At 52.6% G+C, this 14,540-nt stretch overlaps 3 protein-coding genes across 3 annotated transcripts; 1 reads left to right on the top strand and 2 right to left on the bottom strand.

Annotated features, from left to right (window-relative positions):
* Positions 1-156: 156 nt before the first annotated feature.
* On the top strand, positions 157-1,140 carry GLOTRDRAFT_103762 (glycoside hydrolase; the record flags this gene model as incomplete). The annotated part of the gene is made up of 6 exons (XM_007864536.1): positions 157-222; positions 279-344; positions 399-423; positions 476-644; positions 696-924; positions 982-1,140. 6 exons carry the CDS (start codon positions 157-159, stop codon positions 1,138-1,140), a joined length of 714 nt encoding a protein of 237 aa, XP_007862727.1.
* A 125-nt stretch (positions 1,141-1,265) lies between these two features.
* On the bottom strand, positions 1,266-3,537 carry GLOTRDRAFT_71540 (uncharacterized protein). Its single transcript, XM_007864535.1, has 7 exons — positions 3,283-3,537; positions 2,795-3,233; positions 2,289-2,743; positions 2,101-2,234; positions 1,916-2,031; positions 1,751-1,845; positions 1,266-1,669 (listed from the first exon to the last, which is right to left on the bottom strand). Exons 1-7 carry the CDS (start codon positions 3,464-3,466, stop codon positions 1,443-1,445), a joined length of 1,650 nt encoding a protein of 549 aa, XP_007862726.1. The 5' UTR covers positions 3,467-3,537; the 3' UTR covers positions 1,266-1,442.
* A 1,252-nt stretch (positions 3,538-4,789) lies between these two features.
* GLOTRDRAFT_91319 (uncharacterized protein) lies at positions 4,790-13,310 on the bottom strand (the record flags this gene model as incomplete). The annotated part of the gene is made up of 28 exons (XM_007864534.1): positions 4,790-5,544; positions 5,693-6,022; positions 6,049-6,105; positions 6,487-6,541; positions 6,751-6,822; positions 7,060-7,084; positions 7,191-7,288; positions 7,472-7,485; positions 7,658-7,746; positions 7,891-7,999; positions 8,098-8,139; positions 8,169-8,357; positions 8,427-8,511; positions 9,076-9,204; positions 9,350-9,387; positions 9,569-9,993; positions 10,110-10,171; positions 10,330-10,465; positions 10,612-10,660; positions 11,003-11,060; positions 11,110-11,242; positions 11,759-11,909; positions 12,309-12,445; positions 12,531-12,634; positions 12,799-12,846; positions 12,920-13,004; positions 13,096-13,133; positions 13,212-13,310. 28 exons carry the CDS (start codon positions 13,308-13,310, stop codon positions 4,790-4,792), a joined length of 3,612 nt encoding a protein of 1,203 aa, XP_007862725.1.
* Between the last annotated feature and the right edge of the window lie 1,230 nt (positions 13,311-14,540).

Below are 14,540 nucleotides of genomic sequence, written 5' to 3'. Positions count from 1 at the left end.
AGGGTACACTGCCTTACACCTTGCGACGCACTCTGGGAACCACCGGATCCGACAGGCTATGGGAATATTGTCTACGCGGTTTATACAAACGAGTAGCAGGCCGTATAAGACGCTTGTGCAGTGTTCTGTCAACCAGTAGTAGCTCAACTTGAAGGGATGAACCCAACGTTCTTCGTCGTTCTTCATTCAGCCGCTCTAGCGTGCGCACACACAATATTTCAGGTACGCCAACATCACCACTTGATGAGCCGCTGGATCACCGTCATTCCCGGTGGTAGAGGGTATATGTGGACGGCGTTGGCGAAGGACATCTGTCCGGGATACGGATTCCCGAGTCCAACTGGGCGAGTAGTGCATCCCTCACAGGACGACCTCGAGCTCACCTCTGCGACACATAGCCTATCATGGATCTCTCTTCGAATGGTACTTGGTTTCCCGTTTTCCATACGGAACATTGCATGACGAATGTTTCTAGATATTATCTGTAACGGCGGCGTAAATCCCTACCACGAACCCGTGTCCCTCGCCATCATCCAAGTGCCCGCAGGGTCGACCATCACAGCCGAATGGCACCCCACCATAGACGACGTCAACACCACCGAGTCAATCCGGCCTGACCACAAAGGCCCCGTCATCGCATACCTGTACGTGCTCCCTCTGCTCTCCCGCTTTCCTTCTGCTCACCACCTGCGTAGTGCAAAAGTCCCGGATGCCCTCCAAACAGACGTAGCAGGTCTCAGTTGGTTCAAATTCTACGAAGACGGACTGTCCGACGACGGCAGCTGGGCAACCGACCGGCTCATCGCCAACGCGGGCAAAGTCAACTTTACCATCCCCAGCTGTATCCAGCCCGGCGCCTACCTGCTGCGACACGAAATCATCGCCGTGCATAAAGCTCAGACGTACCCAGGAGCTCAATTCTACGTACGTACACTCCTCACGATCTTCGTCTTCGAGGTAGAGACAGCTGCTACCCCGCAGATGGAGTGCGCTCAGCTGAATATCACCGGTCCCGGCTCGGTCGTTCCCTCGCCAACCGCGACCTTTCCCGGTGCCTATGGGAGCACGGACCCTGGTATCACTGTCGACATTGAACGATTGATAAACTACACCGTTCCAGGTATGCCGGCAGAGGGTTAAAGGTCGTCCCATCAGCTGATGTCGCGTAACAGGCCCGTCTCTCTTTAGGTGTAAAGGGACTTCAGATTTCTTGCGTTAAGGACGATTAGGGGATCGCGGGCTGGTTCACTTAGAAGAATCGTGTTGTGAAAATAATATAACATTGCACTAGATTTACAATTGCGTACAATAATGCCAACGATAACAAACAGCCACACAAAGGCATAACCGCTCGACAAAATGAGATCACTACTCTAAATGCACGAGTCCATCCATCCACTCCTTTCACCTCGTTGATATCACCATCCTCATCCAGCCTGCTCTCAATGACCCCTCCTTCCACGCCCCCCGCTCCTTCCAAACTGAAATTGGAATCCACCGGGGCCACCGCCAAAGAACTCTGCGAACGGGTGTCCCTCGCTGAACGCAAACTGCGCCCCGCCGCCGGGGTGGAAGCCGAACGGCGAGCCGCCCTGCTGGAAGGGATGCCCGCCCTGCTGGGACATCGGATCGTTGGGATCGTCGCCCGCGTCGAACCGAGCGCGCAATTCTGCCAGCGCGAAAAGAAAAATATTCGTCAGCATTGCGTTATAGGGAGGCCAGTGTACCAATACGAGAGAAGGGAATGTACCTGGGTTGGAGAGCACCTCGTACGCCTCGTTGACGGCTGCCATTTTAGCTTCGCTACCGCCTTTGTCTGGGTGGGCTTTCATTGTCGCTTTGCGACTGCGCATTCGTATATAAATAGTCAGAGCACTGAGTTGCTAAATTGTAAAGGTGGCAAACGAGTACGCACTAGGCTTTCTTGATCGTCTTCTGGTCCGCATCCCTTGCAACACCCAGAACCTTGTAATAGTCCTTCTGCTTCGACTGTTTCAGGAGCTTCTGAGCCTTCTGCAACGACTGCATCACCTGCAAATGTGAATGTAATGCGTCAGCGTACTGTGTGCACGCACAGCCTCCAGTGAAAATCAGACGCACTTCACGATCGCTCCTCCCGGTTGCCTCGAACGCCTTCTCGAGCACCCTCACAGCTTCCTCCCACTCTTCCTTGACGAGCAATGCCTCTCCGCGGCCCACCAGGCCGATAGCATCATCCTCCATACCCTTCATACCTATGGATTTCCCTTAACTGCTGGTATTCTCGTTTCAGCAACTATAGCACCCACCTAGCAGGCTCGCGCAGTACGTCTCACCCTCCTTGGCCTTCCCAAGCTTTGTATACGCCCGACACGCGCTGCGATACAGCTCCGCGAGCCTCGGACTGCTCTTCATCGGCTGCAAACTGCTAGGCAGCTCCTCCTTCTCGAAGTGCTCCTTCACAGCTTCCTCAAACTCGCTGATCAACCCTCCCTTGCCTGTGCTCTTCTTCGGTACGAGGAGGTTGATCAAGCCGTACCACTTCGAGTCGGCTTCGTATGAAGACAGCTTGTCCGTGGACTTTGCCAAGGTCTTAACCAGCCGCCGCGCAGAGAAGCACGGTTTCGAGTCGGGGTCGTAGTGCAGGCATTGTTTCAGCGTGGACAGCGCGGACTCGGTCGAAGTGGGAGGGAGCAGGAAGTACGTCAGTCGGAAGATGCGCATGTACAGCGGTGTCGAGGCGGACGTTAGATGGGTGATTCGACTGCATGCTCATTTAGTAAGGCAGAAAAGTTAGATGCATAGGTCCACTTACGTCAGGTCCCCCACCGCGCTTTCCACGTCACCAGCCTGCAACGAGCACTGTACCCTCAGCTGCCTCAGGTCGACAGAGTGCGTAGCCGTCCGCAGCGCAATGCTGCTCTCCTCCTCGCACAGCGTCCACAGGTGTGACTTGGCCGCCTGTCGCGCCTTCTTCTCCGCCGACTCCCCCTCGCTCACGCTCATCATGATCTCCATCGCCTCCGGGTCGCTCGCCTTCTTGGCCTTCCCGTACTGGGCCAGGGACGCCCTGGCCTCGGCCCAGTGACCCGAGAGAGCATGGATGCGCGCCTTGACGAGGTGCGCCTTGTCAAAGGTATTGTTCGTCAGTTCCAGCACCTTGTCGAGGTCCGACAACGCCTGCGGGTATCGCGAGAGGGAGAGGTAGGCGGTGGCGCGGCGGTAGTAGAGGAGGTAATCGAGAGGGGATTGCTCTACCAGTCAAGTCAGTTATCTGTCCAGGTGTGAAGTCGTGTAGCGCACCGATTGCTTCCGAGTATATTCGTGACGCTTCGTTAAACTGCCCTGCAGAGAAGAGTGTATTCGCGCGGTTGATCAAGGGCAGCAGCCCTGGCGGGTACAATGCCGATCCACTACTGGGGTCGGCGAGGATGGCATGAGGGAATGCAAGGAGAACTAGGGCCGCTAGCTTCGTAAATAACACCATGTTCCGTTGCGCGAGACGTCGCCGGCTCAAAAGAGCGAGGTAGCCAGATCTTAGAGAAGAGGAGAATGGTCAGAACTGGTTGAACTGTCGGGAGCGGTTGCGAACTTACATCTCAAGGACACGTTGCGTTTCCCACGATATGTTTATATCCTCGGTGTCGACGCAAGCCACTCAAGGCGAATCAGGTCAGACTCTATCCAAAGTCAGTGAACGGAATCCACGGCTCCCAGAACAAGGCTAGCTGTGCGTTTTGGCCAGATTCTCATTCGTTCAGTACTAGTGCGGTGAGCGGGGACTTGCTTGGGCGACGATGGCGGGATGAGGGGAGAGGAGAGGGGAGAATGTCAGTTAGGAGGCAGCCCGACGCTCTTATATAGGTTTTCTGAAGAGTCAAAGGAAATGAAGTGTCACTTGGGCACTTCTACGAAGGAAGTTAGAGAACATATACTGCTTTGGGTAGTACTAGCTCCATATAAGGCAATGATGATCGGAGCCACAGCCACTTCTCGTCGTCGTGATCAGCTGAATCCGAACCAATGCGAACCATCGTCGACATGGCGGAGCTTCGAATGATAAATCACTGCAGACCTTCAAATTAAATTACTACTAGAGCTGTGACTACGTCAGGAGCAAGCTCGAGCTCGTCCTACGCGATATAACAATTCTGACGGAGGCGTCATTTATTGGCGTCGGGAGCATCTGCGATTGCATATGCCTCCCGTTACATATCTAAAAAAATCAAAAATCGTTGAGAGAGGGTCAAAACGTGATTCTTCCGAGTCCTGACGATATCCGACTGACGCGGCCCCGCCCAACACTACTCCTGCGGTAGATACCCTCCACGAGGGCGACGCAGCAGGATAGGATCTGGTCTGCATCATATAGCGGGAGGTACAACGCCGCGAACATTCTCTTCCTGTTTCCTATTCTTCTTGAATTTTTTTCCAAATCACCAGACGGGAGGTGAGGTCGCTGGACCAGACCAACCTCAACAAGGTTATTGCGCCAGTACTTGCCCCATCAAACATCTCTCCTGTACCGTCGTCACCCGGTAATTGCCGCACATTTGTCGCTTGGATATTAAAGGAATTTATTCCCTTCCAAGAACATTTCGGGTGGATGGCGGCATTGACGACGCACGTCTCTAGTATCATATTTTCACTTTGGATGGAACACCCTTCCACGGCAGCATTCTATTCCAGCGCAATGCGACGTAAGGTCCCAACGAGAGGATACCGACCGGCGTGAGCCTGAGAGCGTATCTTCCGGGTCGGCTGCCGCCCAGACCGCCTTCGAGGTACAATAGCGCACCCCAGCTAAAGCCTATGACGGCGGGTAGAACTTGGCGAGAACCTCTCCCAGGTCCACATCCTTTTCCAAGGACGCAGCAAGCTCCCAGATGGATGACCAACTCCCTCGATCCGATGCAGTAAGATAGGCATCCGGGTCGAGGAAAGGGAAAATGCCGACCAAATACCTGGCGATGGCCTCCTTGGCATCTTCTGGGACGGAGACAGCTGGAAACGCCAGTATCTGCCCCCGGTAACAGAAGTTGGGAAGCGCAGCAGGGACTGGGACTGACGGATCTATGGGTAGGCCGAGGTGCAGAATCAAAGGACACCTGCGAACGACCTCCGACAAACATCCGATGCTGAGGTCCGGGGCACCCGGGCCCACGATGATAGACAGGAGCACCATATGGGGCCACGCCGCGATAATGGGCAAGAAATCGCTTTCTTCGAAAGGAATCGTGATAAATGGTGCCGTCTTGATGCCCAGAACCTCGAGACGAGGTAACTTCGTCAGAGGGCGCAGGACGTCCTCTACCAACCACTCCACGGGTTCTTCGTCGTGCGGGAGACTCGCGAAGGCCGTGAAATGCGTGTAAAGCACTTCGAGGTTGGGGAATCGCGAGATAAAGTCGTAAATAAACTTGTGTTCGCCAATGGCGCCACCCTCTTCCGCCCAGCATGCGCAGGATAGACAGGTCAGCTTCTCCGCCATGAGATACAGGAGCCCGCGCGTAACCGACCACATATTTCCCGCGATATCCAGAGTCACCAACGATGGTAGTCCGACTGTGGTTCCGACGAGCAATGAGTCTCAGGCGTCTTCCAATTCGACGCCAAGGGTTGTGAGATTTTGCATGCCTGACAGGGCCTGGAACGCGTCCCAGCCGATACCCTGTGTTAGACGGAGTGAGCGCAGATTTCTGAGTCTCGGCACTTGCATCAGGGCGTGTTATGATAGAATATTCAATATTCCATTCGCCCACATGGAACTCCCGCAACTCGGGGGTGCTCTTCACGAGGGAAGCCATGAGAAAGCCTAACGCCGGATCCTCGCAGAGGTCGCTGCCGATGTCGCTGTCGCCGATATGGGCGCCAGCGAGTGGAGGGTTAACATGCAAAGAAACTTCATGGCGAGTGGGGGTCGGTCGAGGGAGGCATATGATTCTCCTGAGGTTCGGCAAGAGAGGTGCGGGGAACGTCTCGCATAAAAATCGAACGACAGACTCGTCAATTCCATGACTCTCGTGCGAGGCGCTTGTAAAAACTACCTCCCGGATTCTCCGTGCATACCTACGGAAGGTCTGACGATCTTTGGAAGTAATAGGGCGGTCCACACGCTAGACATGCCTACAGTTAAATAGGGTGTTGCCAGTATACAGTTATACTCAATGAATCTCACAAAAGTATCCTTCTTTTTACGGGTTCAGCAAGGAGCAGAACAAGGGGAGCGATTCCATCCAGTCTTCGCCACAATGCATCGAGCGCAGGCCCGCAGAAGTCGCGGCAAGTGAGAGCGGCACAGAAAAGAGAACGCCTCGACGACGACTCTGAGATGACTAGTTGACAATGATTTCGTGTAGAACATCGTGCATGCGGAGGGCAACATGCATATTGAAGAAAGAGATACAGCCCCTGAGTGGACGGGATTTTGGTCAATTTCCCTTTTCGGTAGTTATGTCATTCATTCTATGTAATACTTAGATTCGCACTTAGCTTTCCGGTCCTTACTTTCAGTTTGTTCCCCTACCTTCTCAAAACCCTCAGGCTCTACATCTACTGTCCACTGGAAGGGTCGTAGTCTTACATAGACAGGTTGTAGGTATGGTTGATGGACTGTTGGCAATAGGAGCTTCGGCCGAAGACTCCTCGGAGTCGACTCAGTCGAGCGACATATATCCCGCAGCACCGCCGACTGACACCGTCTTCAGAGAGGACCACACAATATTGTTCCCCCCTAAGTTTTTAGACTTTGAATTGAATCGGACAGCTCACCGACTTGTACCATACTACAGGATCGCTGCGACCTGCACGTATCCGATATACTTCCATGCCACGCCCGATATACTGTACAACTGATAATTCCGTCTCAGATAACTGAATGCGTGCCTGCGCTCGCAGAATGGCTAGTACCGCTGGAAAGCGCATGTCCGCGGAAGTGAGACGCGCTGCTCCCCTCTTTGCCCGCTGAGTGGGACCGAACACGGACATGTCCACGATGGGACGGCGAGCCACGCCCTCCTCACGTCATCAACATACTCACTGACGTGGGATCAGCCTTGCACCTGGCTCTATTTTGCGCACTAGTCCGTTTGAAGTGTCGACAGGACTACGATATTGTTCCATTATAATTTACAAAAGTTTGCAGAATTTTCGATGGTGCAACAGTTGGAAGTGGCCCCCTCTATTGCCCTCTGGAGATGCCACAGACATACCAGTCTGTAAGTAAGCAGTCTCTATAAGTCGGTGTGAATACTGCAGTCGAGCCAGCCCTAATCCCGTATCTAGATAGAACCCGAAGCTTGATCCCGATCTGAAGATAATCATAGCGATAGACTAAGCAAATCCGATGAAGGATGCCCTTGCTGAGAAAATCAGGGTCGCTGACATCGGGTTGTCGAGCTTGCCTTGGTCAGAAAATGGAATTTGTTGTTGACGGGAGGTCGCATCGTTGCCTATGTCAACACGCAGATCAAGCACGGAAGACAGTACGGACCTTCGTGCACAATGCTGCAATTGATTTACACGGCATCCTCAGTCAAGCCCGTGCTACTGACATGCTGACTTGAATTGCTAGGCTGCCACCTCATTTGTACGGATTCTCAATATTCGTACCAGCAAATTTTCCGCGTCCTTCATTCGCTCTTCTCTGTGTCGAGATGTTCGTTCCCGAAGCGGTTACCTCTAGAAGTCAGGTGGCATAACTTCGCGAAGGGCGTATCGGGATCGGGAGTCTCATCGGCGATTGTGCCGAGCTTCTCCAAGGTTTGTCTGCATCGAGCCAAACAGACACAAAGGCGCAAATTGCCACAGCGATATACCAGGTAAGTGCCTGCACAGAAGAGAGGCGACTTCCTGGCGGTCCAGTACGATTCGCGAATTAGTCATAGCGACCGTCGACCTATAAGCCTGTACGTTGGCTGTTCGATCAATATCGTCGGTGAGCTATTTGCCTGGCTATTTCTCGGTTCTCCCGTTGGATGCCATGTAAGAGCTAAGTCCTGGGGTACATAGACCCTGTGACCTTTCATTCATCAGATGTGTGGTTTCACTCGGCGAAATAAAACGCATTATAGCCACGGAACTTCCTTCCTTGAATTACCTCCGCGGGCGGTTGCTTACGGCCGACACCTGTGTTGTCTGGCAAGTCACCGTTGGGGCCGCCTAATGGCAATTCATCCAAAGCTACCGACTCAAGCTCGCTAAGTTCCCCGTTCCTTCTTGTACCTCGTTAATTGGGGTAACTATGCCTAAGGTATTCGCTTTCGCATCGACGGCGGCTAGGTACAACGTGGTCGCAAATTGCAACTCGTCGCAGATCGTCGAACATAGCGTGAGTGCGCGTTGTTCCCACGCGGATGGCCAGGATACTTGTGTAGTATCTTAGAGCCGCGGTGATCCATGGGCCTCAGTCTACTCCAGTCCTTACGTTCTCTACCCAACGGACATACCCGGGAACCCCATCGGAATACCATCGAATACCCGTTGATGGCGGACAAGTTGTAACCAGCCGTCATCTTCTTGAGCAGGAGCCAACTACTTGGATGCTCTGACTTCGTTTCGAGGGATTGTGGATAGACGCATGCGGCGATTGACGTAGGTGCCAGAGCTTCGAGACGCGCGTAGGGTCAGCGGCGATGCAAGGTTTCGTTCCTGAAACTCGCTAAACCACAGGGAATCTGAGGGCTTCAATGAGAGTGTATCCGAGTGAACTCCGTCATCCACAGTTCGGATCCCACGCCATCCCAATGATTGGACTCAGCGACTCGGATATGCATTGCAAGCGTGGACTTTACAAGACAGCGTCTAGGTAAGCGCGAGCCAAAGCCTGCCACAAGAAATTGTGTCCGACTGCTTCAGTACTTAGTCGGACAGCTCCAAGTCAGAAAAATCATCGGCTTTTACTCCGGTACCTAAGAAAATTGAACAAGGGGGTGCGGTGAGGACGGTATTTTTGTGGGCAATCGAAAAATGATAATTCACCGGAACGACGCAGCTGAGGCGGCAAGATATTTGATGAAAGACTTCGTGCTTCGTGATAGGAGGACCCTGAACGATGCAGCGATCTCGGACTGTAGGGTTCTTCCTCCTCCTTCTCACCAACACTCGGAGAGTAGGGTGCACTATGGAGTGAGACGCCATGATCTTGGCGATGAGTGCTGCAAGCCTCTCGTCTACGCCGCGTAGATCGACCTCCAGGCCTTGAGCGCGCTCGGGGTAAACCGTTTGCTAGTGCAATATGGTTACGATAGTGCCTGCGCATATTCGAGTTAACATTGAATAAGCGTCCACACTGGGGCCAGTCGCATCTGAAAGCTGGTCCGCGGCGAGGTAAGCATCTAACATATTGATCTGGCTAACAGACAATGCTCACGCTTGGCTCCGGTATGTGTCGTCTCGTGGATCCGGAGACTACTAGGTCGATTGAATTTCTTATGACAGATGCTGCAAGTATGTCTTCTCGCCTCATCCCACATCTCAAGCTTGGCGGGCATCGGGAGTGAGTACGACTTGACATCACTGTGATAATGATGGTTTTTGTACGAGTTGGACGGTGAAGATGGGCTCTTTTCTCGGGATAAACCGGACGCACTCTCCTCGTTGAGTCCAGTGTGACTTCGCGTCTGCTGCCGTGGCCGGTCGACAACATCGCTAATCCAGAAGGTTTGCTCGAAGCTGTGCCGCCTCCTCTCCAGTTCGGTGCAGAGGCTGACACTTGTCGACCGCGTGACATTTAAATCTTCATGTCGGCCAACAGGTGCGAACGGTTCCTGAGACTGAGAAGGACTGCAACGCGATTCCTGTCTCTGCAATGATTCCTGAATATCATCCAAGCGCAGGGCGGTGTCTTCATCCATGGAGTTGGACGTCGCCTGCGGCCCGTCGAGGAATTCTGCTGCGAGAGTGAGAAAGGTTGCGGACGAGTTGTCGCCGTTAAAAATCAAAGCTTCGCGGGACGTACTGGAAATGAACGCTTCTGGTGACGCAGATCGGCGTTTTGGCTGCGGCACGCAGTTCCTACAGTGACAAGTATCTACTTGCACCCACTCCTTGCCATACAGATGGCTATTAAGATGCTCTAGGGCAGAACGACGCATTAGACGGCATCATTCAATAACCACGGACAATCTCACCAGGAAACAACTCTCGTATGCCAGGTAAACGACTCATTGATGTGCTGCAGAATCGAAGTCGCCTGTGTAGAATGTGAGCAGTCCAAGGAGGAATTATGATTGAGAATCTCATACGGGTTCGACGAGGAGGCTACGCTCACAATCAACGTGCCTCCAGCGTATCACGGGCTAAGATGAGGAGGGCAACAAGATTGGGATGGGCTTTATTAGGTGCTAGCACCTGAGGGGTACATTGATAACCGTGTGACTCCGAGCGATACGGATGAGATAGGCTTAACGCGCTTCGTAATGGGGATGTCAGGTCTACCACTCGGATCGACTGATTCGGTGGCAATGGATCGTCAATGGATCCGTGCCTAAGGATGTGCAAGCCCTGAGAATGTTATCGCGGTTTGGGTCTAATTTTCTAATATTCGACGATCAACGCCTCGGGTCCGCCATCAATTCTAGACATTGTCAGGAGGGATGGAGAGGCCCTAACAGGGTGGTGGGATTGACGTACCAGGATGGGTATTGATAGTCCTTGAGTCCCAGAATAAGAGTCCTAATCACTGGATGCGCTCAAATGCCACGTCAGTCGAGATCATGCCATCACAACCACTGTTGTGGTCGATGTTGGGCTGGCTGCTTCGCGACTTCCTCCTTTGTGACTGATTACTTCATACAAGTCGGTGCGGCGACGTCCTTCAAGACTGTCGCGGATGCGAGCACAGAGGACATGTTACCGTGATGCGTCTTCGTTGCAGCGCTTCTAGGTTCCATTCATTGTAAGTTCCGTCAAGATGCCTTCTCCGGGGTCTGCCGAGTTTCTACATTCAAAATGTCTTAAAAGCTTGAGTACCGGAAGGAGGAGAAGTGGTTCAGTGGATCATAGGGGAGGTCCGAGCACATACACCGTCCAAAGCAGTAGCTGGGTCCGGTGTACATCGTTTCCGGATCTATGAAAAAGTGCTGGATGGCAGATCATGGCGTGATGCAGTAAGTGTGCATGGAAACGCACTGGAATGTACGTGTGGTCGCGCGGAGCTCCCAAGCATTTGATACAGGTAGACGAACCGGGAAGTGAAACTTTGGAACTCGGCCCGGACATCCACTCGCCCTGCCCGTATGGAATGGCGATTGTGCGAGCTAAGCTCTGGCGCGAAGATGCAGACTCAAAATTAGCGTAAGTCTGGTCAGGCAGGTATCCATGTCGAGTAAGTCTGCGTTATTTTGCGGATGCTTGAACCAGTATAAGCGAAGCTGTCCAAACAGTATGGTTGATGATACTCAGTGATGGCTGGGAGGTTAGCTTCACTACTCGTAAGGAACGTCGTAGACAGTGCGCCGCAAATTGGCTCCGAGTTACTCAGCGTCGGCGGCGCGGGACTGTCTGGCCCGGTGGACAATGAGACAGCTGGGCTGGAATGAAGACCACGACATGTCCGATCACGAGAGAACATCATAGACCTAGAATTCGGGGGGATCGCCTATGTTTAAGGATGGTCATTCTAATATCTTCTACGTCCTTGGAGTCATTGGGGATGAACTCTTATTGCAGTGCCTATGAAGACTGTTGCTATGCTACAAGAATTAGCTATGGCCAAGGGATGAAAAATTAACGTACGAGAGGCAGCAAGCAAAGAGATAGATACAACGGCTCGACGTACCATGTGACAAGCTGGAGCTCTTTGCCCTGAGCCCTTGCTTCTTGAGACGCGAAACGTTCGCTAGCAAATGGCTTAATGGGGTATGCCGAAGCGAAGGACCGTGGATCTATTGCAGTTGGTTTAAAGCGCTCGATGAGGCACTCCAATCGTCCTAGATCAGAGCAGTCTCGTCGAGTATCGGGTGATCAGCCGTACGTATAGACCGACTGCTCCTCGACCTCACCCACTTCCCATGATGGTATCGAGTCAGTCACGGCGTTTTGCGAGGCTCGTCCATGGTCCTCCAGCCAGCAAAGTATGCTTAGGTGTGCTTTCTAACCGCGGTGCGTTGCAGGATCCGATGTATTTTCCGCTGCTGCTTTATGACGAGCAACGAACAGGCGTATTATCCATAATGACGGGTTCACAGTTTGGGCGTGACAATGACCGCACGAATAGTCAGAGCTGCGTCACGAGGACGAGGCGGGACCAGAATTATCAGTGGCTGCTGTGCCACAGTGCAGCCCGTGGGATACGTCCCATAGGGTACGCGACCCCAAGGCCTATTCACCGACAACGGCATCTCCACGGAGGAGGAGTCGATGACGCATAATATGCAACGACTGGCTCATACAGAATCCACCGGTCGGCTGAAGCAATACTCCCCGCTGCAGTGGGAGGACTCGGCGGCCGTACGCAGATAGGCAGCTGAGAGGCCGATTATCATGAATAGCAGCCAGCTAGACCGATCTGGACAAGGAACCCCATCGTCCCGATGTATCGCGGGCAACACCGCGTGTTTCCTACCTCCGGTAGTTTCTCGGTGAGTGCCATGCCATTGCTAGCGAGTTGCAACCGCTGTCGTTCCAAGTACGTCAGTCCAAAGGCTATGGCTATCTGCAGCAACATTTACTGACCTCGTAACGCAGCCATCTGGAACATCGCGCCTTCAGGACTGTATGAACTCCTGTGAGAATATAAGCGGATGATTTGACTCGCAACGTCCCTGTCGAAGTCAGGGACTTCCGAAGCCAAAGCGGAGAGATGTACGATTCACTCACAAATAAAGCAAACCGCCACCGCTTCAGTACTCTGACACCGACAGAGCCCTGATCAGGTTTGTAACGTAGTTAGGCTTCCAAAAGTATATAAACGATTGCACTCTCTCGGTATCGGACATACCCGTTCAATCGCTTGGATTCGACGGGGTCCGAAACACTGGACTCTGCGCATTGTCATTATCGCAGTCTTGATATTGGTCCGTGTGCTATCCAATTGCGAGAGCAACTACCGATTGAGAGCGCTACACATAAGTCCGCTAGCAGGGGGCAGCTCAACATAATCAGGAGATTGCTCACAATCGATTGACGGTAGAGCACCATGCATTTGGTCCTGTCTGAGCGCGGCACAATGATCCGAACGTCCTAATGCTATTTATGTGAGCGATGGACGTACACCGGGATGTTATACATACACGCATTATACCCCATAGTTCTTCATCACATTCTGAAGCCTGCTCCCAATCGCTAGAGAAAGGGGTAGGGGTAGGTTTGGCCTGCCTGAGTAAACTCATGCTCGATGCGCCTATTCCTCTGCCGCAAGGGGTGAGCTATTCGTGCTGCGTCAAGCTACCCTCGAACCACGCCGCGTGAAAGAGTCCGGACGGATCTTGTATAAGTAGTGGCGTTGCAATGGGCACACAATAGTTGTGTTATGTTTCTGTCTCTGGGTAGATAGGTAACCATGAGTGAATAATGGGGCTGCATTTCATGCCTATAAAATCCCCGGTGGGCGGCCTCAGTACCCGGCGGGCCGCGAATATATATTCCTCGTTTTGCGGATGTATTTGGTTTTTCAGTGAGCCTGCAACAGGCTCGACCAAATACCAAGACGGTCAAAGAACACGGTGGCATGAGATACGTCGTGAAGTAAGCTTACTACATTCTACCGGTTGGCAGTTGCACCAGCGTCTCGCTTGGGATCAGCATGGACTGCCTGATGTGACTAGCACTATTAGTTAGCCTTCGTTTGTGAGCAGCGACAAGAAGGCCAACGATTGGAGATTATCTGGTCTCCGGATCCATGCAAATAATTTTGTAGTATTGTGCTTGTGAGTACGTCTTGTTAGTGTTGCTCCTGCAGTGAAGTTGCAGTGTTGCACAGTGGAGTTTTTGACACTTCAACCCGAGTGAAGTGAAGTTGAAGGCGCTTCAATGTCTTCATTGAAGTGGGCAGATCAGCCACGGAATATCCCGTAATATTCCCACATACGCGTGGTGAAGGCACTGACTTGTCCTCGTAGGACGAACTCGGGGATATCTGCATATACATTGTACTCTAAAATACACTAATAATGCCCATACCATCTGCCAGGACGTACGATACCAAAAGTCAAGTCGACACCTTGTCATATGGACTCCTGACGAATTTCTTGAGCCCAGTGCAAACTGCCAGCATATCATGGAGGCTATCTGCCACAGCCATTCTATTGTTATCTCTGCACGGGGTATGACGCGGAGTAGATGCGACTCTGCGACTCGGACACCACTTGGACGCAGGGCGAGCGCGTCTGGTGGCGCGCGCTGCCATTAACGGTCAGCACGTGGCCATGATCAGACTTCAATGCAGTCTTCAAAGGCAATTCATGACGACTGTGCAGTGGGTGAAGTACGTCAAACTTGAAGTGAAGTGAGACAGTCTGCAAGTCACCTCACTGCAGGGAGCAACACTACGTCTTGTGTACTAGTATCTTTTTAGAAGCGTCAGCCTAAGACGGCGGGTTGGGGACGATCGGATTTCAGAT

This window comes from Gloeophyllum trabeum, assembly GCF_000344685.1.
Source record: "Gloeophyllum trabeum ATCC 11539 unplaced genomic scaffold GLOTRscaffold_00002, whole genome shotgun sequence".
Classification (NCBI taxonomy): Eukaryota; Fungi; Basidiomycota; class Agaricomycetes; order Gloeophyllales; family Gloeophyllaceae; genus Gloeophyllum; species Gloeophyllum trabeum.
This window is presented reverse-complemented; position numbering and strand designations above follow the sequence as displayed.

Bases quoted from the DNA above. Each gene is read 5' to 3' on its own strand.
- GLOTRDRAFT_71540 (XM_007864535.1), bottom strand. From the start codon at position 3,466: ATGGTGTTATTTACGAAGCTAGCGGCCCTAGTTCTCCTTGCATTCCCT. The intron at 2,744-2,794 runs GTAAGTGGACCT...ATGAGCATGCAG, and splicing joins AGCGCGGTGGGGGACCTGAC to TCGAATCACCCATCTAACGT. The intron at 1,670-1,750 runs GTACATTCCCTT...TCGCGCTGGCAG, and splicing joins CGAGGTGCTCTCCAACCCAG to AATTGCGCGCTCGGTTCGAC.